We start from the raw sequence: 22,067 nt of genomic DNA, 5'->3' as shown, positions 1-22,067 counted from the left end.
CTAGACCTTTACTCTCTGCTGCCTGCTAAAAAGGAGAAAAAAGGACGGATAGAGGCTAATTTACAATTTATTTTGAGTTTATTTTTCAGTAGATATGTACAGAAGGTTCGAACAGCAAAAACAATCAAAATAATAATTAATCCGGTACTTTAATTTACTGCAGGTTATTTACTTATTTAGACCTAGGTCTTACCACGAAACTTTCTGGGGTTAGAGAATTTTCTAGGAGATTTACTAGCCTACCATCAGTAGGCTTAGGGTTATATAAGATTTAATGCAAAAAAAAATCAATGACATTTCCTAGGTGTACAAATCGAATGTTGTCTAGTTTAGGCCTTCTAGTAGGGGGGGGGGTCGAAGCTTTCTCCCTCTTTCTCACTCTATGGGTGCTATTTATGTCAGAATTAAGTTGCTCCAAAAAAGTAACTTAAATTGGGCGGGTCATATGCCAGGGCAGAGATACGGTTCGATAATCTTCATTACTATGGGGGCAGGCATTGGAACTTCACAGATACAGTCAAGTTTTAATCACTTAGAATACAAATATATTATGTATTCTTGTGTTCTGGGATAGAATAAGATTTTTTAGAACTTGAGCGTTTCGTCAATAATTTTTCTAGGGAAAGGGCGATTGTATAGATCTTTAGAGGGAATTTTTACAAATTTGATTAGGGTATATTAAAGGCCATAATATTCATAGGTATGTAAATATTTTCTCTTTGGTTTTCTTTGCCTTTCTGATGCCCCACTCACAATGAAACTTTGCTAATAGGCCCACTGATATTTAGCTATCGCTAATTTAAACCAATTGAAATTTTTCATAGGATTTTTAAGCCAACCAGAAAATTTTATTAAAATTCTGGTTGACTCAAATTAGTGTTTGTTAAATATCGGCATTAGCAGAATCATTAGCAGAATTAGCCTTTAGAAGGATTATTTTTTAATTGTCCTATCCCCCAGCCCACGAATTAAGATTTGTTCTTCTTCCCTACAAGGAGGACAAACATGTATACGTGAAACCGAGTGTAAGTTAAGCCAAGTGTAAATTTGGTAGCTGAAATTCTCCAAAATGTGTTTAATGAAATGAGCTGAATTGTAACTTACTAGGATCACTGTGTACATTTTTAAGGCACATTCACAATGGGATTCTACCAATGCCAAGATTTAGCTGACGCTAATTTGAGCCAATCAGAAAATTCTAGGAAAAATCTGATTAGCTTAAATTAGTGCTAGCTAAGTCTCATTATTGGTAGAATCTCGTTGTGAATGGGCTTTAACTGAGTTTAGTTAAATACTAAAGAATAGGAACGAAAAGCCCGCCCGACAACAGACATAAAAAAGAAAAGAAAAACTTGTACTCGTGAAAGGATTGGAGAAAAATTCTTTCTCCAACCATTCTCTCTCCATGTATCTCGAAAAATTGTATTGCTTTTCATCCGAATATTCGAAGTCGTTTTACGTTTTTGAGAAAGGGGTACGTTTAGAAAAGTGGTTTTTTAAATAGTTTCGAGTGTTTTACGTACACAGAAAATTTGTTTGGGGGGGGGGCAAATTCAAAATTGTTGCTGCCAATATATGTATTTTTAGTCAAGCGGGCCTCAGGCTTTTTCCAATAAATATATATAAAGGTTGGGTTTTTCTTTGAAAAGAAAACCCAAGTTCGTACAAGTACACTTGCAAGATTAAAAATTAGAAGATCAAAGGGGTACCTTAGGACTTATTTTGAAAGAGACAAATTGGGCTTTACAATTGTCGCTCCACCAAAAGAAAAAAAAAAATGATGCTGTACTTATATTGAACATATCTTTTTATGAAGGGCAGTATATCGAACCATAATATTTATGGTATTTATATGTTTTGTTTAACTCAGTGCCCCTAAAAAGAGTTTTTAATAAATTTGTCTCTGTGCACTCTGGTGAATTTGCTTTTTTCTTGTAATGTGTTCAGCCTAAGGAGTTATTAGGTAATTGTGGTACCAATCAATACCCAGGGGCTCAGTTCTTGTATATTGTCTTTTGTATTGTGTTGCTAATTGTTTTGTTTACTGTTAATTTGTAACGAGACAAGCCTATGGCTTACTCCGTATTTTGTTAAAAAAAAAAGAAAAAAGAAAAAAAAAGTGCTTCCATACTGCCCAATAAATATGACTATTTCTGAATAAGGCAAAAGATGTTTGATAAAAAGTAATTCAAAAGATTTCTATTTTATCAAAAAGAAATTTTTATTTTTGCTGTGCTATTGCTTACAGCAACCGTATGACTGACGGTGTTTTTTTGAGGGAATAGGGAAAATTACCGTCTATGCAGTGGGTCAATTAGGGGGAAGGGGGCCTTTGCCCCTAGATCCTCCTAGATTTTAAAAAATACCTTTTTCTGGGGTATTTTCATTAAAAAGACTGTTTTTTTTTATTTCTATTGAAAAATTGGAAAATATCTCTAGACATTAAAAAATTAAGTTGCCCCCTCTACCCCCCTAAATTTTTGTAAATTGACGCTACTGCGTTTGTATTGTTTTATACTGTGTTGTTCTAACGTTAATGCTATTTTGAAGCAAGTGTGCGTAAATGTACCTATGTAATATTCAATTTTTCAATACGAAAGTAGCTTCTCTTTTTAAAGTAGTGACGCTTTCTGTTATTTTTTCCTTTTTGAAAATTCAATCTGGAATGTGAAAAACTAACTTGGGCTTTTGCAGTTTTGGAAACCTCATCCTAATACAATTAAATGAAAAAAAAAACAAGTTTTTAACTGAAACTAAGGAGCAACATTAAAACTTAAAACGAACAGAAATTATTCCGTATATGAAAGGGGCTGTCCCCTCCTCAACGCCTCGCTCTTTACGCTAAAGTTTTTTAGTACTTTTAAAAAATAGAGTTGTGAGAAAGAGTCTAACTTTAGCGTAAAGAGTGAGGCGTTGAGGGGGGGAACGCCCCTTTCATATACTGAATAATTTCTGTTCGGTTTAAGTTCTAATGTTGCTCCTTACTTTCAGTTAAAAAAACTTGTTTTTTTTTAATTTAATTTTCGAACGTTTTTGAATTAATGGAGGTGTTGATTTTGGCTCATCGTACATGAATAATTAAAAAAAATATTGTATATTAATTTTACTTTTACTTGGTTAAATGGCTTTCTCGAAAGTTTTGTAATTTTATTTACGAAAGTTTTTATTAGTAATAAATAAACGTAACTTACGAATTAACTTATGTAACGAACTTCTGTATCCATATATTTTTAATCCGTATATTAGGGGGTTCGCCCCCTAGTCAATACCTCACTCTTTACGCTAAAGTTCGAATTTTGTTCCAATTCTTTAAACATGACCCTTTAGTCACAAAGGCCGTTAATTAGAATTAATAGCTCTTATGAAAGTACTAAAAAATCTTTGGCTTAAAGAGCGAGATATTGAGTAGGGGGTGAACCCAATCAGATACTTAGTGATTTCTGTTCGTTTTAAGTTTTGATTTTGCTCCTTACTTTCAGTTAAAAGACTTGTTTTTTTTATATTTAATTTCTAGTCGTTTTTTTAAATAATGCTGGGAAATTTCAGCTTCCCTTTCACAGTAATGTGTCTTTCCCCATGAAAACTTCCTCCATGAAAAGATCCTCCCACATAATCCCCGACACCCCCACTACCAGAAAAAATCCCCCTTGAAAACGTCTGTATACTTCCCAATAAACAATAATATATGTTAACATTGGATAAAGTTCATAACTTTCAGCCCTCCCCCCGGAGACTGTGGAGGATAAAGTCATACTAAAAGACATATTTATTATATTTTTGATCATGCTGAACAAAATGGCTATCTCAAAATTTTGATCGTGTGACCTTGGGAAAAAAATGAGCATGGAAGGGGGCCTAGTTGCACTCCATTTTTTGGCCACTTAAAAACGGCACTAGAACTTTTAATTTCCGTTCTAATGAGTCCTCCCACGATATTCTAGGACCACTGGGTCGATACGATCACCCCTGAAAAAAAAACAAAAAACAAGCAAGTAAACACGCCTCCATGATCTTTCTTCTGGCAAAAAACACAAAATTCTACATTTTAGCAGATAGGAGCTTTAAACCTCTATAGTAGGGTTCTCTGATAGGCTGAACCTGACGGTGCGATTTTCATTTAGATTCTGTTGCTTTTCGGGGGTCTCTCCCCTTTTTTTGGAAAATCAGCAAAATTTTTCTCAGGCGCGTAACTTTTGATGGGTAGGACTAAACTTGATGAAACTTATATATTTGAAATCAATATAAAAATCTGATTCTTTTGATGTATCTATTGGTATCAAAATCTTACTTTTTTAGAGTTTCGGTTACTATTGAGCCGGGTCGCTCCTTACTTACAGTTCGTTACCACGAACTGTTTGATAACTTCAGGTCGCGTTGATAGTGTTCAATTGAAAGAGTGCTAATTCGGAAACGGTTTTATTTACGAAAAACTTACAAGTCTGTTTCGTCCAATTATAACAAATTTATTGGTCTTGTGGCATGGTTTTTCTATACCCTGATTTTTAATTCAATCTTAGTCTAATTAGTATTTTTGCGACTAAGATGTGAAGGAAAACCTTCTTAAAAATAATTCAGACAACGTTTCAGCCCTGCCCTAATTAAAAACGATGGGTTGCTGAATTTGAGGATTTGCGTACACCAGTTGATGCTTGCCAAACGTGGCGGAATTGTATCATGCGTGACGGAAATACGTGGTGCTCCTAGATGCTCACCACGTGGCGGAAAGTGGGTGATCCCTCGATTGAAAGGTACATCTTCCATATACCTGAAGCTTTTGAGTCGAAATAAATTTTTCTAGCTTGCAAAAACAAGTAAATTTAAGTATGGGCGTTTTTGGTTTCCAACCTGTTTATTTTTTAATAAGAGTTTGTATTGTTTTTTTCTAATATTTAATATATTTATAAGAGTTTATTACATTTGAATAAAAATTTATTACTTTTTCTAAGAGTTTATATACTTCTATGAGTTTCTTTTTTAATAAGAGTTTATATTACTTTTTCTAAGAGTTTATTATTTCTTTTCTAATAAGAGTTCATATATTTCTAAGGGTTTATTCTTAGTTTTTAAATAAGAGTTTATGTTACCTTTTCTAAGAGTTTAGGTACTTCTAAGAGTCTAGTCTTTCTTTAGTTATAAGGGTTAATATTTTTTTTTCTAAGAATTTATTATGTCTTTTTTTAAGAAGAGTTCATATTTATTTTTCTAGGGGCTTAAATATTTCTAAAAGTTTACTATTTCTTTTTTTTAAATCAGTGTTGATATTTTCGTGAAGAATATGCATGTTGAGTGTTATTTTACTGAAGTTTTGAGGTTGCAATTCTAGACAAGGCTAGACTGCTGAAGTTGGTAATGTCTCTTCTATGATTTTGGAATGCAATTTTTATGAAGTGTCAGGTTGTTTTGGCCTCTTTCCAGGTTTTGTGAAATGGCAATCTTGAATATGTCTCGAGTACCATACACTTGATAAAATTAATTAGTGCTTTTTTTAATTAGTAGTTAGTAAATGTTGAATTATAAATTGTACTTATTGTTAAAGCAAAATATTTTACTGTAGGTACTGCCTTTTTTTATAGAAATTAGCAGATTGGTAGTGTTAGTTTTTTATGAAACTATTAAAATGATGTAGTTTATTAATTTTACAAAGTTTTTACTTAATACCAGAACTATTCACAAAATAACTTCTAGTACATTTAACAATTTTACTAAGTTTTATTAAATTTACAATATTATTTTAGTAAATTTACTAATTTGAGCAAAATATTTTTTGTCTTAATTAGTTTGAATAATATTGAGTCATTGTTCTCCTGACAATCGTCTAGGGCAGTGGTTCCTAACCGAATTTGGGCCATGCCCCACCTAGACATTTCTAAAATCCTGATGCCCCCCTCGTGATATTTAAATTTTGTTATTCCGAATTTTTTGCGTATTCGCCTGATCTAAGTTTAAAAGGTCATTAATTTGCTATCTTTTTTTGGGTCTTCGTCCTCTAGGCATGAAAAGGTTGTCTGAGCTATAGCCTACAATGTATAACGTCATTGCAATGCTATCGTGTATCTTTTTTGCTCTTTAAATGCATTAGACGTCTTTTTTATGAAAAAATTTTTTTTTTTCAAAATTAAGGCTCTAAAGTATAGTCAGCTAAAGGGTGCACGTCTTGCCCATGACCCACCAAAATATTGCCATACCCCATCGATGGCGTCTGCACCACACGTTGGGAGTCACGTGTCTACGGGTTCTACGTCCACTAGTCACATATAAAGAGGTGTATACATAAATAGGAGGTAGGCTAAACTAGGGACGTACGCAAGGGGGAACGGGCTCGCCCCCCCCTTTCTTGAAATTCCAAATTTTCTGGAATTACTTGGTAATTCTTATTATCAATGTCATTTTCTTTCTTATTATTGGAAACATGTAACCAGGTTGAGTAGGCTACTTGACTTAAAGCTGGTAGGCCTTCTGGTGATAGATTGACACCAATAGATAGTTGATTGACGATATTCTTTGTTTACCCTCCCCTACAATTTAAAATACCAAAAAAGACAAGTATTCAGCAGTTTTGGTAACGAAAATAAGGAAGAAAATCGTCAAATGCCAGATTGCTTATGATTTTTCTTCTTTTCGATGCTAGCGAAATACTCGACGCCAGTCTTCACTCTTAAAAGTTGACCTTACTTTTTGGTTTTTGGCCTTAGGATAAATAAAAACTGTATTCCTAGAATAGCTCTACCCAATAATCCAGGAGTTATTAAGAGGAAAACTGGGTGTCCCAATTATTTTTCGTTGAGAGCAAAAATAATAAAACCTAAAAAAACACTCTTTGATCTTTGGTAGTTTCTTGGGAGCTAGCCAAAGCTTCTCCTTGTGAGCTAGACTTGAATCATTAAACAGGGTAGAAGAAAGAAGGAGTTTGTGTTCCCAATTGAGATAATTTCTACCACGAGGTTTTGCTGTGGTAATTGAAAAAGTGCTATTCTGAAATTTATTTTGTGAAGGATTCATCATGTATATAAATTGCCTCGTACACGGGTTTGAATGCTCCCGGGATATGTTATAATTTGCCTGTTCTGTGCTGTTTAGGTTTTATTCGTGTTTTTTAAAGGACTCTTTCCCGAAATAAATTCTTTGGCATGTGTCTCGGTATTATTTCGCAGTTATGATCCATATAACCTTTGAAGCGTGCACGTACGAGTAGCGTACGTAAGTAGCAAGCAAGAATTTTGAGGAAATTTAAGATTTCAGAGGGAGTTCTGGCCCCGAGCCCCTGTCATCCCTGTGCATGTCTCTGATTAGTAGTGGTGTTTATACTGTTGTGGTTATCAACAGAAAAATGCATGCCAATTACTAGTGCTTTTATTTTCTTCTTTTCTTCTCTACGTATTTCGAAATTAAATTGATCTCACTTCTTAATAAAAAGCCATATCTATCCTTAGAAATGTAAAAATTCGTTGGCAAAATCTGTCATAATTAGATATTATAGACCGCTTCATTTAATTGCTGATTACCCAAAAAGCGAGTTTGTTGACATACGTCTTTTTCGCTGAATATGGCATTAGCGGCTGTCATCTTTTGAATCAATCATATTTAGCTGAAATGAAGTTTTAGTTTGAATGTTTGCTCAACAGTTTGGGTAATTTGAGAAAAAGTCAAAACAGATAGTCGGAGTGAGAGGCAAAGGTGGCATAAGCCTTTTAAGAATTGTAGAAAAATGATGTCACTTCACTTGTTGATAGATAGTCTATCATCCATCCATCAGAGGGCAGAACTAAGGTATGGAATAAGGGTAATTCAAATAGGCTATGAGTTCAATGAGCCATTTGACGGGAATTGGAGACCCCAAATCAACGGGCATGACAAAAAACATACATAATTAGAATGCATATAAAGATAAGTATATCCTAAGAGAAAGAAGAGCTCGAGAGGCTAGAAGAAAACCAACAATAGTAAAGTTTTCGAAGAATAGTTAAGAGCCATATTAAACTCAAGACCAGGAAAAATACATTCCTATAATAATTCAAACTCAAAACGGCCAGAAATGACTATTAAAGAATAAATGAAACCCAAACCGAACAGAAATTAAATAAACAATCATAGCAAACAGACATACAAAAGGTACTAATATAAATGAATAAACAAATCTGAAAACAAGTAAAACTTAAGTTGAATATGCAAATAAAACTTGAAACGAACAAAAATCCCTACTAACAAGAGTTTGACTACTGCCCCCTTCCCTAACTGTAGAAATCTAAAGCTTACTGTGTCGTTTGCGCTTTACTGAAAACTATTTGTGTCTTGAACAGTCCCTGGACAGTCTTCTGTTTCCTGTTTGAACGCATATTTATTTTTATGTCACGTTTTCTTCCAGGTATAAAGAAAATGAGGCGCGGAGGACTAAATGGAGTACATCCAGAGGAGCTAGAGAAGCTTAATAATATTCAAAGAGGATATTCAACCAAAGAGCAGAATGGGAATGGGGATCGTCCAAATCATCATGAGCCAGGTATGTTACTTACCTACTATTCAATGTTTGTACATAATTCGGTGGTAAAGTGAAATCTAACTATGAAAAAAAAATTATCTGCCATCTAGTGGCTGGACTGAGCGCTTAATTGACATAATAACAGTCTAGGTAAAATACCCAAGGAAAAAAAATAACAAAACCAGTAATAACGTTATTTTACAGTGATAAATTTTTTCAGTAAAAAATGAATTTTTGCAAATATTTTTAATTCCGGCGTAAACAAAATCTAGATAAGGTGAAAATACTAACAGCAAGGGTGTATCCCGGATTTTTGTTTGGGAGGGGGGGGGGCAAAAAACTCGTAACATATTAAAAATTTGTTTGTATGTATTTCTGTTACTTTTTTTTACGAGTCGGGCAGAAATTTCCTGGGTGGGATTCAGGCCCATTAACCCCCCCCCTCCCTCCCTCTGGATACGGCTTTGACAAACAGTATGCTGACATCATGCAGTAAATCTGTGGAGGAACAATAACAGTCTAGGTAAAATAACAGTCTAGGTAAAATACCCAAGGAAAAAAAGTAATAAAACCAGTAATAACGTTATTTTACAGTGATAAATTTTTTCAGTAAAAAATGAATTTTTGCAAATATTTTTAATTCCGGCGTAAACAAAATCTAGATAAGGTGAAAATACTAACAGCAAGGGTGTATCCCGGATTTTTGTTCGGGAGGGGGGGGGGCAAAAAACTCGTAACATATTAAAAATTGGTTTGTATGTATTTCTGTTACTTTTTTTTACGAGTCGGGCAGAAATTTCCTGGGTGGGATTCAGGCCCATTAACCCCCCCCCCCCTCCCTCCCTCTGGATACGGCTTTGACAAACAGTATGCTGACATCATGCAGTAAATCTGTGGAGGAACAGAATATATCTTCGAGACTAACGCTGAAATTGATTCTATAGAAAAAAGAAAAACCAACACCAAAATCGAAAATCAATATGAGGACAGGCTGCATACGGTTTCAAAACTATGCTGAGGAACTATGCTAGGGATCAATTTGAAAAAAGTTTAGTATCTGTTTGTGTCGAAGTTTTACCATTTATTGATTTTTTTTTTTATTAGTTGGTTTAGTCTAAAATCTGGAGTGTCTCATTGGTGTGTCTCAGCCGCGTTTGTATATATTATTCCGATAGACTTTGTCCCCAGAAACACAGTAGGCTAAAGGCTATGAAATAGTATGGTATTTAATTCTCCTAGACTTAGATTAGGAAAATGATTCTAGTGTCATAGCTAAAAATTTCAGCGAAATAAATAAGTTTTTAGAAATTTTTACGGTTCAGGGTGAGGTAATAGGTTTGAAAATTAATGGTGAGAACAGCAAGGTGCTTAAATTAGTATTAAATAAGGATAAAGAGGTGATGTTTGGTAACGATAAAATTGACCAAGAGGATAGCTTTACTTGCCTAGGTATTAGGAAGGATGGTGGGTGCAGTGATAGGGCTGCCACCGTGTCTGATTTTGTTAAAAAAGTCAAAAATTATCGTTATTTTATCGTTTCTTTCTGTCATTTCGTAAATTCTGACTGATGGTCTTTTTTCAATGGTTTTTTTCGATGCGTCTTGGCTGTTTACTAGAGTGCTTACCAAAGTCATAGCCTATATGGAGTCTTAGATGCTGAACGTTAAAATGTAATGTGTGTGATGGACTGCTAAGGTTAAAACCCGACCTGAACTGCTCCAGATATCAAACGGTGTAGCGCAATTGCCCCGTGGTGCCAGTTCAAGCTACAAAGTATATCTAGAGGTGAGAAAGTAAAAGAAAAGATTGAGAAAGAACTGGCAAAAGAGGAGGAAGAAGAGAAGATTATAGCCTACCCTAACAGCTCTGTTGTCCTGCTTCAAGATCCCTTTTAATCTACTGTGCACGAGTGTTTTTTCACCACAAGCCAGAGTCCAACTGAATGTTTAATACCTTCGCTTAGTTGAGTACATGAAACAAGCTGAGAATGTGGCTGTTCCCCTTGTCTGGGTTAAACTCAAAACTCGAGGTCCAATTTGGAAAGAAGACCCGGGTCTTAAAGCCGTCAAGAATCGTGCTAAATTCTGGCTTCGCATCTGGATTGCGTGTGGGCGGCCCTTGCGAGTCCAAGTGTTTGATATAAAAAGTAAGACAAAAGCGGAGTTTAAACGGTATCTTTCTTTGGTTCGATATAATGGTGCTGCGTTCCCTAAAAGTGTAGTACAATGGAAAGAAGTCATTAATGCGTCTAAATTTGATTCATTAGGGACCAGTGATGTTATCCCAGATTCGTCTTTGCTTAGGAATTATAAAAATATTTTTTGTAAGATTGAGTATAGTGTTCATTATCATTTTCAGTGCTTAGTTTCTAAATTTTTGCCACCGAAAGTTTTCCAACGTCAGGCTATTCCCGTCTCAACTAATTGTTAATTGTATGCTTAAACTTAAGTCTAAATCGAGTGATCTTGATGGGATTAGCGCTCACCATTTACGATGTGATTGTCCGGCACTAGTCGCTCAGCTCCAGTTACTTTTTCAGTTCTGTTTGTCAATGGTGCCTGATTCCTTCCTTTGCGGTACGGTAACTTCGATTCTTAAACGTGGAAGAGACCCTTTTGATTGCAGTTCGTATATGCCCATCATTGTTGTTTGCAATATTAGTAAGGTTTTTGATTATGTTCTGCTCCCATATATTATTGAACGAAGTGCGAAAGACTCGAACTAATTTGGATTTCAACCCCGTATTGGGTGCCAAACTGCGCATAAGGTCTTAGCTTCAACTCTTTATGATGCACAGTCTAAAGGTTATGAATTACATATTTGGGCTTGTCTAAAGCTTTCGATAGTATTTGCCATGCACAAATGTGGAATTCTTTGTCAGAGTTTGGAGTGAACCCTTCTGTCATACATGTACTTAAATTTTGGCATAGTAATTCGTTTCTTCGTTTAAAATATGGTACGTGGTACTGCGGTAATATACCAGTTCAATCTGGAGTACGACAGGGTGGAGTGCTATCACCTATCTAGTTAATGCTTGCATTCAAAATGTGTTATTAGGAATATTGCAAATTTTTACTGTACCTTCCCAATTTATATCGTAATACCCGTTTTATTGAGAAATATGGTGCTAACAAAATTATTCAATCGTTTAATTGCTTAGTAATAGTTTAACAGGAAATGCCTGTGTGTCCCTAGGTCCAAAGCATAATATTATCAGTGTGTTTTTGTCACGGATTAAGGTTTTAAGTTATCTTTGCCTCTGTGTATTTGATTTTTCTTCCTCTTTAGTGTACTTTACTCCACTTGTTTTGTATAAAAGTGGGTTATAAATAAATTATTATTATTATTTATTAAAGGTTAAACTAAGAGAGCTCGACAGTATTTGTTTTTTATACAGAAAGAAGGGTGGCCATGATAAACGCAAAGTTGTGAAGAGGTTTGTTTATGAGGCTAATCTGAAACTTCAGAAAAAAAAACATTAAGAAACATCTTCGCTGAGGTAGGCCTTGCCCAAGCTGTACGAGATGCTCCCTTAAAACAACTTGAGAGGGAGCAAACAAAAGGCTAAGAAACAAGCTTTGCAAAGGAGCCTTGATAAGAGATAATTTAAACTAAAATATACGCAGTTGAAGGAGGTTCTTATGCATCAGAACCTCGTCTAACTCAACCCTCTTGCATCTCAATCCTGTTTAACTCAACCCTCTCCCACTCAACCTCATTCAGCTCAAGCCTCGTGCATCTTAATCCTAATATGAATCAACTTCTTTTTAACTCAACTCCCATTCAATTCAACCCCAAACCTAATTTAGCCTAAGATTTAAATGGTGGTTGAGTTGCGTGGAGTTGAATTAAATGGGGGTTGAGCTGCGTAAGGGTTTGGATTGGAATTGAAATGAATGGGATTTGAGTTGTACGAGGGTTCAGTTCAATGGGGGTTGAGTTGTGTAGGGGTCGAATTGAATGGGAGTTGAATTGCACGAGGGTTGAGTTTTGTGGGGTTCAGTTCAATAGGGGTTGAGGTCAATAGGGGTTGAGATTTGTGGGACTCAGGTGAAGGGGTGTTGAGTTGAACGAGGGTTAAGTTACACGCACACTATCGAAGGAGTTAAAGAATAAATATGGGTTTTCACAAGCATGCCAAACGATCGGTTTTCGTTAATATTACTAGAGTTCGGTCGTTCTAATTGTTGTTTTTTTTTTAGTACCTTTGCAAGCAAAGGAAAAAAAAAACAAAAAAAAACGGGTAGTTGAGATCGAGAACAGGCAGTTGAGATCGGGCACTATACTGGTGACGAAATTGGGCAAAACAAGCAAATTTTGGGAGGGATTTTGTTTAGGCATCCCTCTACAAAACTAATTTAGAACCTAATAGTCGATGTCTTCCAACGTATTCAACTCAAAGTCAGATTTTTTCCCCGATTTTCTTTGGTGGCAGCCCGTAGTCAAGATGCCGAATGAAAATTAGCCAAGTAGGAAAACTATGAGCTGGAGTAAAGGGTTAAGCTGTGAACGCGTTGGGCTGGAGGAGCTTGCGCTGCTCTTTAGGCCCCCTGACTTAGCGCTGCGACGAGTTCCCAGTATTGGTAGTAGAAGTAGTAGACCATAAGTCTTGGGAGCTTACGGTTAAACAAAGTCCTATGTATTATCAGAATTTAAGATTCCAGAGCAGGCATGAAAATTGCCAAATTCTGCTGCAAGTACTAGCAATTTTGTAGTAGTAGTATATGTAGGAGTTTTTTCCTAAATATTATATTGGGATCTTAGTCTGAGGTGGGGGTGGACCTTTTTGTGATTTATTAATTTAATGTGCTAGGAAGTAGCTAGAAAAGCGCTTTGAGTAAAAATTTTCTATATTTGTGCAGTTAAAATAATATAAGTTATAATGAAACAAGTGTATTAATATTTTAAGTAATATAAGTTAAAATAAAATAATAATATTTAGCTTAGTTAATTTTCAAAAGAAGGGTTAAAATCTGACAATCAGTTTTAATTTTATCTTATTGTTCTACAAGACAATTAAAAGACCAAACTAGTAATAATCTTCCTTCAGTTATTATCAGTGGCGTAAATTCGTCAAACTCCTGGGGGGAGGGGTAAAGTTGGAGCCAATTTTCCCAAATTAAATGAAAATGACTGTGAAAAATTAAAAAGTGAGCCATATAGTACCATAAAGGCTAAGATGTACTAAAAAAAACTGACCGAATTTTGCAGTCTTATCTTAGTTTTCACAAGATTTTAGAAGAAAAAAAACTAAATCTCAGCTGGGGGAAAACTAGGGTCTGGACGGAGACTAAATGAAGTGCGGAGAGGGAAGTTGCCACCCCTTCCCTATAGCAAATTACGCCATGGCTGTTGTTATTAAGTTGAGGGTTATCTAACTGTCATTCTGAAGGGAAAGTCTGATACCAGGGCCAAATTAAAGTCACAAATGTTGATAAAATTAAAATTGTGCACGAGTACAATGCCAATAATGGAACCCTTACGTAATTTCTTGAGTTGAACAATGTTCAACTATCAAATATAAAATTTTAATTGACCGACCACCGTCAAGAGTTAGGCATAATTTTATGAAATGATAGACATTTGTAATAGCAGTTTTTCTATCTGTAAGAAGAATCTTGCAAAATACAAAGACATAGTGATGTATGCAGTAGTTGGGAGTAAATTAGTGTTGATGATACTTTCAAACCAATTTTTTGTCATTTCATTTTGCCTTCTCTGTAGTATAGTTTTAACTTAAAAAAAAAACAAAAAAAAAAACGCATATCATTCATAAATCCTTGGTTTTATATTGGCAGGTGTAACCATGATGTGACTTAGATAAAACTATCTCAAGCAGGTGTTATCTACTGGCTAGCAGTGTTACCAGATGTCTGGTTTAAATTTGCGCCACCATAAAAGTAAAAATGTACCGAAAGCGCCATTTTTCTTGTGAAAATTTACAAAATGAACGATTTCCTCCCCCCCCCGTCCCCCCAAAAAATACGTCAATTTGAAAAATTCAATGCGCAACCACTTCAAAAAAAATGGCAACTCTGCTGCTTAGGATTTGCGTCTTTCAATCTCTTCTACATCTGCGGAGCAGCGAAAATAGAGTAAATATTTTTCGGTCGGATTGGTCGCTCGTATGTTAAATGAATATTGATACATGAGTAACGAATAGAGATAATATTGTGCTAATAGAGATAATATGGAAAAAAATTCCGGAATGACCAAGATTTTGGATAGAGTTATAAATCTAGTCATAACGACAAAAATCAAGCAGATTATTGATTAGATCTCGAGAATGATACGATTTTTCCGTGAGCCAGGGTAGCTACGCCCCCCCCCCTCTTCCTCTCCTGCCCACTTTTTTACCTTAAAGAAATAATACAGCGGTAAAATACATTGGTTTATTGCGTAAATTTAGACATTTGAAGCTGAAATTCTATTTTGTGGAATAAAATCCGCTATGGATACCGCTCTTCTACCTTAGCTAACCATATGGAACAGAAATGTGCATTTTCATGCTTTGCACCACAAAAGACGTGTTTCCGCTAAGATGTTCTCAATTATTCCTCACAATAATTTCAAGCAACATGTTTATGTAGATATGAGGAAACATACAACTTTAAAAACAAAATTTATCACCAACATTTTTTTTAAACATGATTTTGTAGGAAATAAAAAAAAAAAAAAAAATACAACTTTCAAGATTTGGAACAGCATTTGAGACCTAGAAAAAGGAAGAAAATGGAATTAAAAACTTTTAAAAATTCTACAGGTTTTCCCCAAAAATTAAAAATTAAAATTCTGCAGGTTTTATTTACATACTATAGGTTTTATTTTTTTTACTTCGACGTTTCTTTTTGGTGGAGAAATTCATTAATAAACTTTATAGCTTTTTGGAAATATCTTTGTTGGTGCAGATCTTTTCTAAGAAATTTGGTTAGAATGGCAGAAATCCACCTGATTGGTAGCGGAAGATTACAAAGTCTGACACATTTATTAAGTCTACCCCACCGCCATCTGTTACGATTGCCGACGTTTACCTCTGGAAAATACCCTCCGGGGTAAATACCCCCCCCCCCCGCACAGAAAATACCCCTCGCGGAAAATTCTTCCTCAGAAAATACCCCCCCCCCACGGCTGGTTGGTTCTCAATCACTTTCGACTTATAAGAAAAAGACTTGAACTCTCGATTTCTGATTTAATGAGCACCCTCCGAAGTTTCTGCGACCATGAGGTGGAGGTGTGTCTAAGGAAGGGGCAGTCCCCCTCCTATACGGAATAAATTTTGCTGATTTTGGGATTTAATCTTACTCTTCACCCTTATAATAACAGCGTAGACCAGAAATATTCCCGGAAATCATAAGAGAGTAGATATCAGTTTCACATTTTTGATCCGTCTTTTAAAGTTTCTTTTGCACCCCTCTCCCCTCCCCCAAAACCTTCCCCCAATCAAAAATCCTGGCTATGGCCCTAGGGATCATACATCAATTTCTACCTCCACCCTCCTCTCGTCTCTCCTTTGAGCTAATTCTGTATGTATCTGATGGTTCAATGATAGCTGGGATGTTTTGACATTAAAATGCGAGTAGTAATCTATCCAGTACTTTCAATTACACATGAAAATACACATTGGAATTGCTGTTGATTTGAACTGTACAAGAAAAAATACATGGAATTGTGCAAGAAAAACCCACGCGCGTGACATTAGAGTTAGACATGGGCATTTTAAAAGCTGGCATGGTATAATGTGGTCTAACATGTTTTGAGAGTATGGTCGAAATTATATAACTCAAGCAGACTGGTTTTTTGTTATTGATAAGAATTGCACAAGAATGTCCCGTTTGACGTGCACATTTTTTTTTTTTTAAGCTGGCATGGTATAATGACAGAGTGGATGTCTTAGACTAGTGATAGTGCTGTACTGTGGCACGAATTGCTTGCGAAAAACCCAAATGAATGACTTGAAATGAAAATTTTAACGACAAATGTCTGAAAAGTGTATTAACTTTAAAGCAATGGATACGTCAATTTTCAATGTGAGTATAGTTTACTGAATTTCTTAATTTATTTCCAAATAAAATCATCCCACTAGTAAATTCTAATTTCAGGGGCAAAGGCCCCCCTCCCCTCCAGCAATACAAATCCTACTATATGATGAGTATACTCGCTAGAAAACACACAGTACACTCTTTTTTCTATTATGTAAACAAACCCCCCCCCCTGCTCTGTAGAAATAGTTATTTCGTTCAAAAATCTCTTTTTCCAATTATCGAAAATCTTTTCCCGGTCTAACTAAAGGCATCTGTGTTTGTAATTAGAGAAAGGGTCCCTTTTGGAAGCAAAACTTCGCACGTGTCGTATCTGAAAACAAAAGCTTGGTGATTAAGACGGGTTTTGTGTAATTCTAGCCAGAAACTCAGAACACACTACACTCTGCTCATAAATTTGACATCGTGTCTGAGCTTTTTCTGAAAGACTTTAGACTAGTGTAATTATTTAAAAGGTATAGTTTATTTATTCTAAAGATAATGAATTAGGCCTCAACGGCAAATCATTTTAATACTTTTCCACAGGGGGATTTCCAATAGGTATGTTAAGATTCAAGCTAATTCTTGTAGGCTACCATTTAAGATAGCTTTACGGGGGGAGGGAGATACACACAACACTCTCCTCATAAATCTGACATCGTGTCTGAGCTTTTTCTGAAAGACTTTAGACTACTGTAATTATTTAAAAGGTATAGTTTATTTATTATAAAGATAATGACTTAGGCCTCAACGGCTAATCATTTTAATACTTTTCCACAGGGGGATTTCCACTAGGTATGTTAAGATTCAAGCTAATTCTTGTAGGCTACCTTTTAACATAGCTTTACGGGGGGAGGGAGATACACACTACACTCTGCTCATAAATTTGACATCGTGTCTGAGCTTTTTCTGAAAGACTTTAGCCTACTATAATTATTTAATAGGTACAGTTTATTTATTCTAAAGATAATGACTTAGGCCTCAACGGCAAATCATTTTAATACTTTTCCACAGGGGGATTTTGACTAGGCATGTTAAGATTCAAGCTAATTCTTGTAGGCTATCTTTTAAAATAGCTTTGGGGGGGGGAGGGAGATACACACTACACTCTGTTCATAAATTTGACATCGTGTCTGAGCTTTTTCTGAAAGACTTTAGACTACTGTAATTATTTAAAAGGTATAGTTTATTTATTCTAAAGATAATGACTTAGGCCTCAACGCCAAATCATTTTAATACTTTTCCACAGGGGGATTTCCACTAGGTATGTTAAGATTCAAGCTAATTCTTGTAGGCTACCTTTTAAAATAGCTTTACGGGGGGAGGGAGATACACACTACACTGCTCATAAATTTGAAATCGTGTCTGAGCTTTTTCTGAAAGACTTTAGACTACTGTAATTATTTAAAAGGTATAGTTTATTTATTCTAAAGATAATGACTTAGGCCTCGGGCCGGAGGGGTGCATTAAATAGTGGAATTTATGAAGAAATTGCTCTGCCTTGGAGACATTGAAAATTGTTTGTGATAAAAAAGAGAAAAAAGAATTGTCCGGTTATCGACACTAGTCATTTTTTTAATACTTCTCCACAAGGGGATTTCCACTAGGTATGTTAAGATTCAAGCTAATTCTTGTAGGCTACCTTTTAAAATAGCTTTACGGGGGGAGGGAGATACACACTACACTCTGCTCATAAATTTGACATCTTGTCGGAGCTTTTTCTGAAAGACTTTAGACTACTGTAATTATTTAAAAGGTATAATTTATTTATTCTAAAGATAATGACTTAGACCTCAACGCCAAATCATTTTAATACTTTTCCACAGGGGGATTTCCACTAGGTATGTCAAGATTCAAGCTAATTCTTGTAGGCTACCTTTTAAAATAGCTTTACGGGGGGAGGGAGATACACACTACACTCTGCTCATAAATTTGAAATCGTGTCTGAGCTTTTCTGAAAGACTTTAGACTACTGTAATTATTTAAAAGGTATAGTTTATTTATTCTAAAGATAATGACTTAGGCCTCGGGCCGGAGGGGTGCATTAAATAGTGGAATTTATGAAGAAATTGCTCTGCCTTGGAGACATTGAAAATTGTTTGTGATAAAAAAGAGAAAAAAAGAATTGTCCGGTTATCGACACTAGCCAGTTTTTTAATACTTCTCCACAGGGGGATTTCCACTAGGTGTGTTATTCAAACTAATTCTTGTAGGCTACCTTTTAAAATAGCTTTACAGGGTTTGAGAGTGTTGTCTTATTCTTTATGTTTTTTTTCTTTACTTGATGGTAATTCAAAAGCGAGGATTTGTGTTAAATAAATAATTCTTGTAACTTTTTAAAATAGCTTTACAGGGTTTGAGAGACTCTGTTGTCCCCAGCGATCAGAAATTAAATTATAAAAAAGTTTATTCGCCTCTTGAATACACAATACCGAAATTTCATTCAACTTTCATGTAAGAAAATTATGGAAAATACAATACTCTGGTTCAAATGTGAAACTCAAGTCTAGTTTTGGATGCTCATAATAATGAGGACTGATGCTTTTAATTCAATTTTTTTTTCATGAAAACAAACTTTTTTTTTAACTTCGAAATTATTCAACTTTATTTATTTATTTATTTTTTATTTTTTGTTTGTTTGTACGTATCTTAAAATGACAAAATATGCTTACGGCTCTAACAATTGTACTCTGTGATTGGTCAGAGACACAATGTGGCTTTCCCACTGGTATTCTATGTCCGGATATCGACACTACCTAGTCTATTGCATGTATTAAATCAGTATTTTTTACGCAGTGGAACGATACACACATAAGTCATATCTTTTAAAAAAGTGAAGATGGAGCATTTTAATAAAGTGTGTTGACATGTCAATGTTATTGTAGTATTGAATGCGGACAAGGAGAAGTATTTAAACTATGAACCAAGTAAAAATGATAGCACAATTAAAAATGTATGTGTGCATTGTCATGACAGTAAGGAATTTAATTTCTTTGGAGTATCAAAAAAATTCAACTCTTTTTATGGTGGATATGCAAGAGTAGATATCCAGAGATGATAGCACTCAAACAAAATGCCAATATAAAAATAATAGTTCATGAAGAGAGACATATTCTTGCCAGTGCTTGCGGTAACTTGCTACCTCTTGTTGCATCCCATCGTCAACTTTCGAGTATTAGCATTCAACGAAAGATCAAAAGAAGACATGCATACACTTCTACTAATATTATAAATCATATCTTGTCGACGTGCCGAAACTGTTACCTTTGTAAAAATAATGTTGTAATAGACAGTGAAATTGCCGGAAAAATAAAAAGGTCATTGGCAGAAAATATCACTAAGGAATATAAAGATGAATCGATGAAAAACAAAGTGCCAGCAAACGTCACTACCATTAGTCAAACAATTAATGAACCAAATAATAGTAAAGATGAAGTGCATATTGAACATGTAGATGACCCCCCCTTAGAAATGTGTTCCCATGCTAGTGTTATTTTAGCATTGAACGCTGACAGGGAAAAGTATTTAAACTATGAAACAAGTAAAACTGGTAGCACAATTGAAAATGTATGAGTGCATCGTCATGACAGTAAGGAATTTAATTTCTTTGGAGTACCAACAAAATTCAACTCTTCTTATGGTGGATATGCAAGAGTAGTTATTCAGAGATGATAGCACTCAAAGAAAATGCCAACATAAAAATAATAGTTGATGAAGAGGGACATCTTCTTGCCAGTGCTTGTGGTAACATGCTACCTCTTGTTGCACCCCATCGTCAACTTTCGGGTATTAGCATTCAAATGAAAGCAAAGAGGAAAAGAAAGGCCTACTCTTCTACTAATATCATAAACAATATCTTGTCTATGTGCCGTAACTGTTATCTATGTAAAAACAATGTGGTAACAGACAGTGAAATTGCCGGAAAAATAAAAAGGGTATTGTCAGAAAATATCACTATGGAATATAAAGATGAAACGATAAAAAACAAAGCACCAGCAAACGTTACTGGCATTGATCAAACAGTCAATGAATCAAATAATACCAAAGACGAAAAGCATATTGAGCCTGTTCATGAGACACCAGTAAAAATTGTGCATGATTCAAAATGGAATAATGATTATTCTACTGATTACGAACTAAGAGAAGACAATAACTACAATATCAAGAGAGAGCATGGTGAACTATTTTATGGAACAGATTCAAAATCTCCAAAGTTAATCATTAATATTTATAATGTATCATAATAAATTTTAAATTAATATTCTACATAGCATTATCTCATTAAAAATATTATATTGTTATGTGTTCATTATTTTTTAGAGTAAGCTAGCATATTAAGCGTTTAGAATGTCTATTAAAACATTGACGATGTAAGAAAAGGAATTTGCGTACATCTATTGTCAGACACATGGGATAACATTGTCAAAATCTAGGTATCAGAATGAAAAAGTTGTATGTAAGTAAGTAAGCAAGTAAGTAAGTAAGTAAGGAAGTAAGTAAGTAAGTAACAAACTCTTTCTTGAATTCATCTCTTGGATACACAATACAGAAATTATAAAAAAAATTGTAATTTCCTGACCTCATTTGCATGCAATAGATACCGAGAGTTCTATGACTCCTCTCCGCAATGAATTCTAAGAGTTTTATGACTCCTCCCCACAATGAATTCAGATGGTTTTAGGAGTTATCCCCCTAGCCATAACTCCATTCAACCTTGAGCGAAGGTATAAAAGTTTGATGATGTATTTCTCTTTTTAAAAACTACATTAATAGCTTCCAAGATGATAGGACTGTATGACACAGAATTTATCGGTTTGAAAAAATCATCTTGTGGTGTTATATTCGAATGTGCATTTTTATTATTGTCAATGGAACTAGAAGAAATTGACTGATATCATTGGATAGTGAACTATAACATGTTTGAGTATGATAAAAGCTTGTGGAGTACTACATTACATCGTATAAACAGACTGGGATTCTACGATAGAGTGATTACACCACTTAATAATAGTGGTCAGGGACTGAGACATATCCAGGAGGAAGTCAGTGAAATTTGCAGCTTTTTCGAGGTTGAAGCACTCTACGTAAAGGGTAATGTACCTACAGATAAAGTTTTAATTCAAAAGTGTGACCCTAGGATTCCACTTCAATCTAGAAGAATTTAAGTGCCCTAAATTTGAAGGGCTTTATCACCGTCCTGAAGACGAGGTCAGATTCTTCGCGCACTGGATACCTAAGGACATACCTGATCGTGATAAATGCATAAGACATGGTAAAAACGATTCTATATCATGTTACCATCGTTTCTGGATGTTTAAGAGTGAACGTGTGTATGACTATGTATCATAATATAATTTTGTATTAATATTCTACATAGCATTATTTCATTAAAAATATATTATAAATTACATTGTTATGTGTTCATTATTTTTAGAGTAAGCTAGCATATCAAAAGTTTAGAATGTCTATTAAAACATCGGAGATGTGAGAAAAGGAATTTGCATACATCTATTGTCAGACACATGGGTTAACATTGACAAAATCTAGCTATCAGAATGAATAAATTCTTTATC

At 34.8% G+C, this 22,067-nt stretch overlaps 1 protein-coding gene across 2 annotated transcripts in view; it reads left to right on the top strand.

Annotated features, from left to right (window-relative positions):
• The window catches only part of LOC148945928 (Y+L amino acid transporter 2-like), a 153,169-nt gene that overhangs the window by 49,752 nt on the left and 81,350 nt on the right, over positions 1–22,067 (top strand). The window contains exons 2-3 of one of the 2 annotated variants that reach the window (XM_089097801.1): positions 4,588–4,748; positions 8,363–8,497. In XM_089097801.1, coding sequence (XP_088953927.1) covers positions 4,646–4,748; positions 8,363–8,497 — 238 coding nt within the window. In that variant the 5' untranslated portion in view covers positions 4,588–4,645. The remainder of the gene's footprint in view (positions 1–4,587; positions 4,749–8,362; positions 8,498–22,067) is intronic. The other variant, XM_089097802.1, reaches the window with a different exon arrangement.

Source organism: Artemia sp. Qi Xiang Cuo, chromosome 12 (assembly GCF_049724085.1).
Source record: "Artemia sp. Qi Xiang Cuo chromosome 12, ASM4972408v1, whole genome shotgun sequence".
Taxonomy (NCBI): domain Eukaryota; kingdom Metazoa; phylum Arthropoda; class Branchiopoda; order Anostraca; family Artemiidae; genus Artemia; species Artemia sp. Qi Xiang Cuo.
This window is presented reverse-complemented; position numbering and strand designations above follow the sequence as displayed.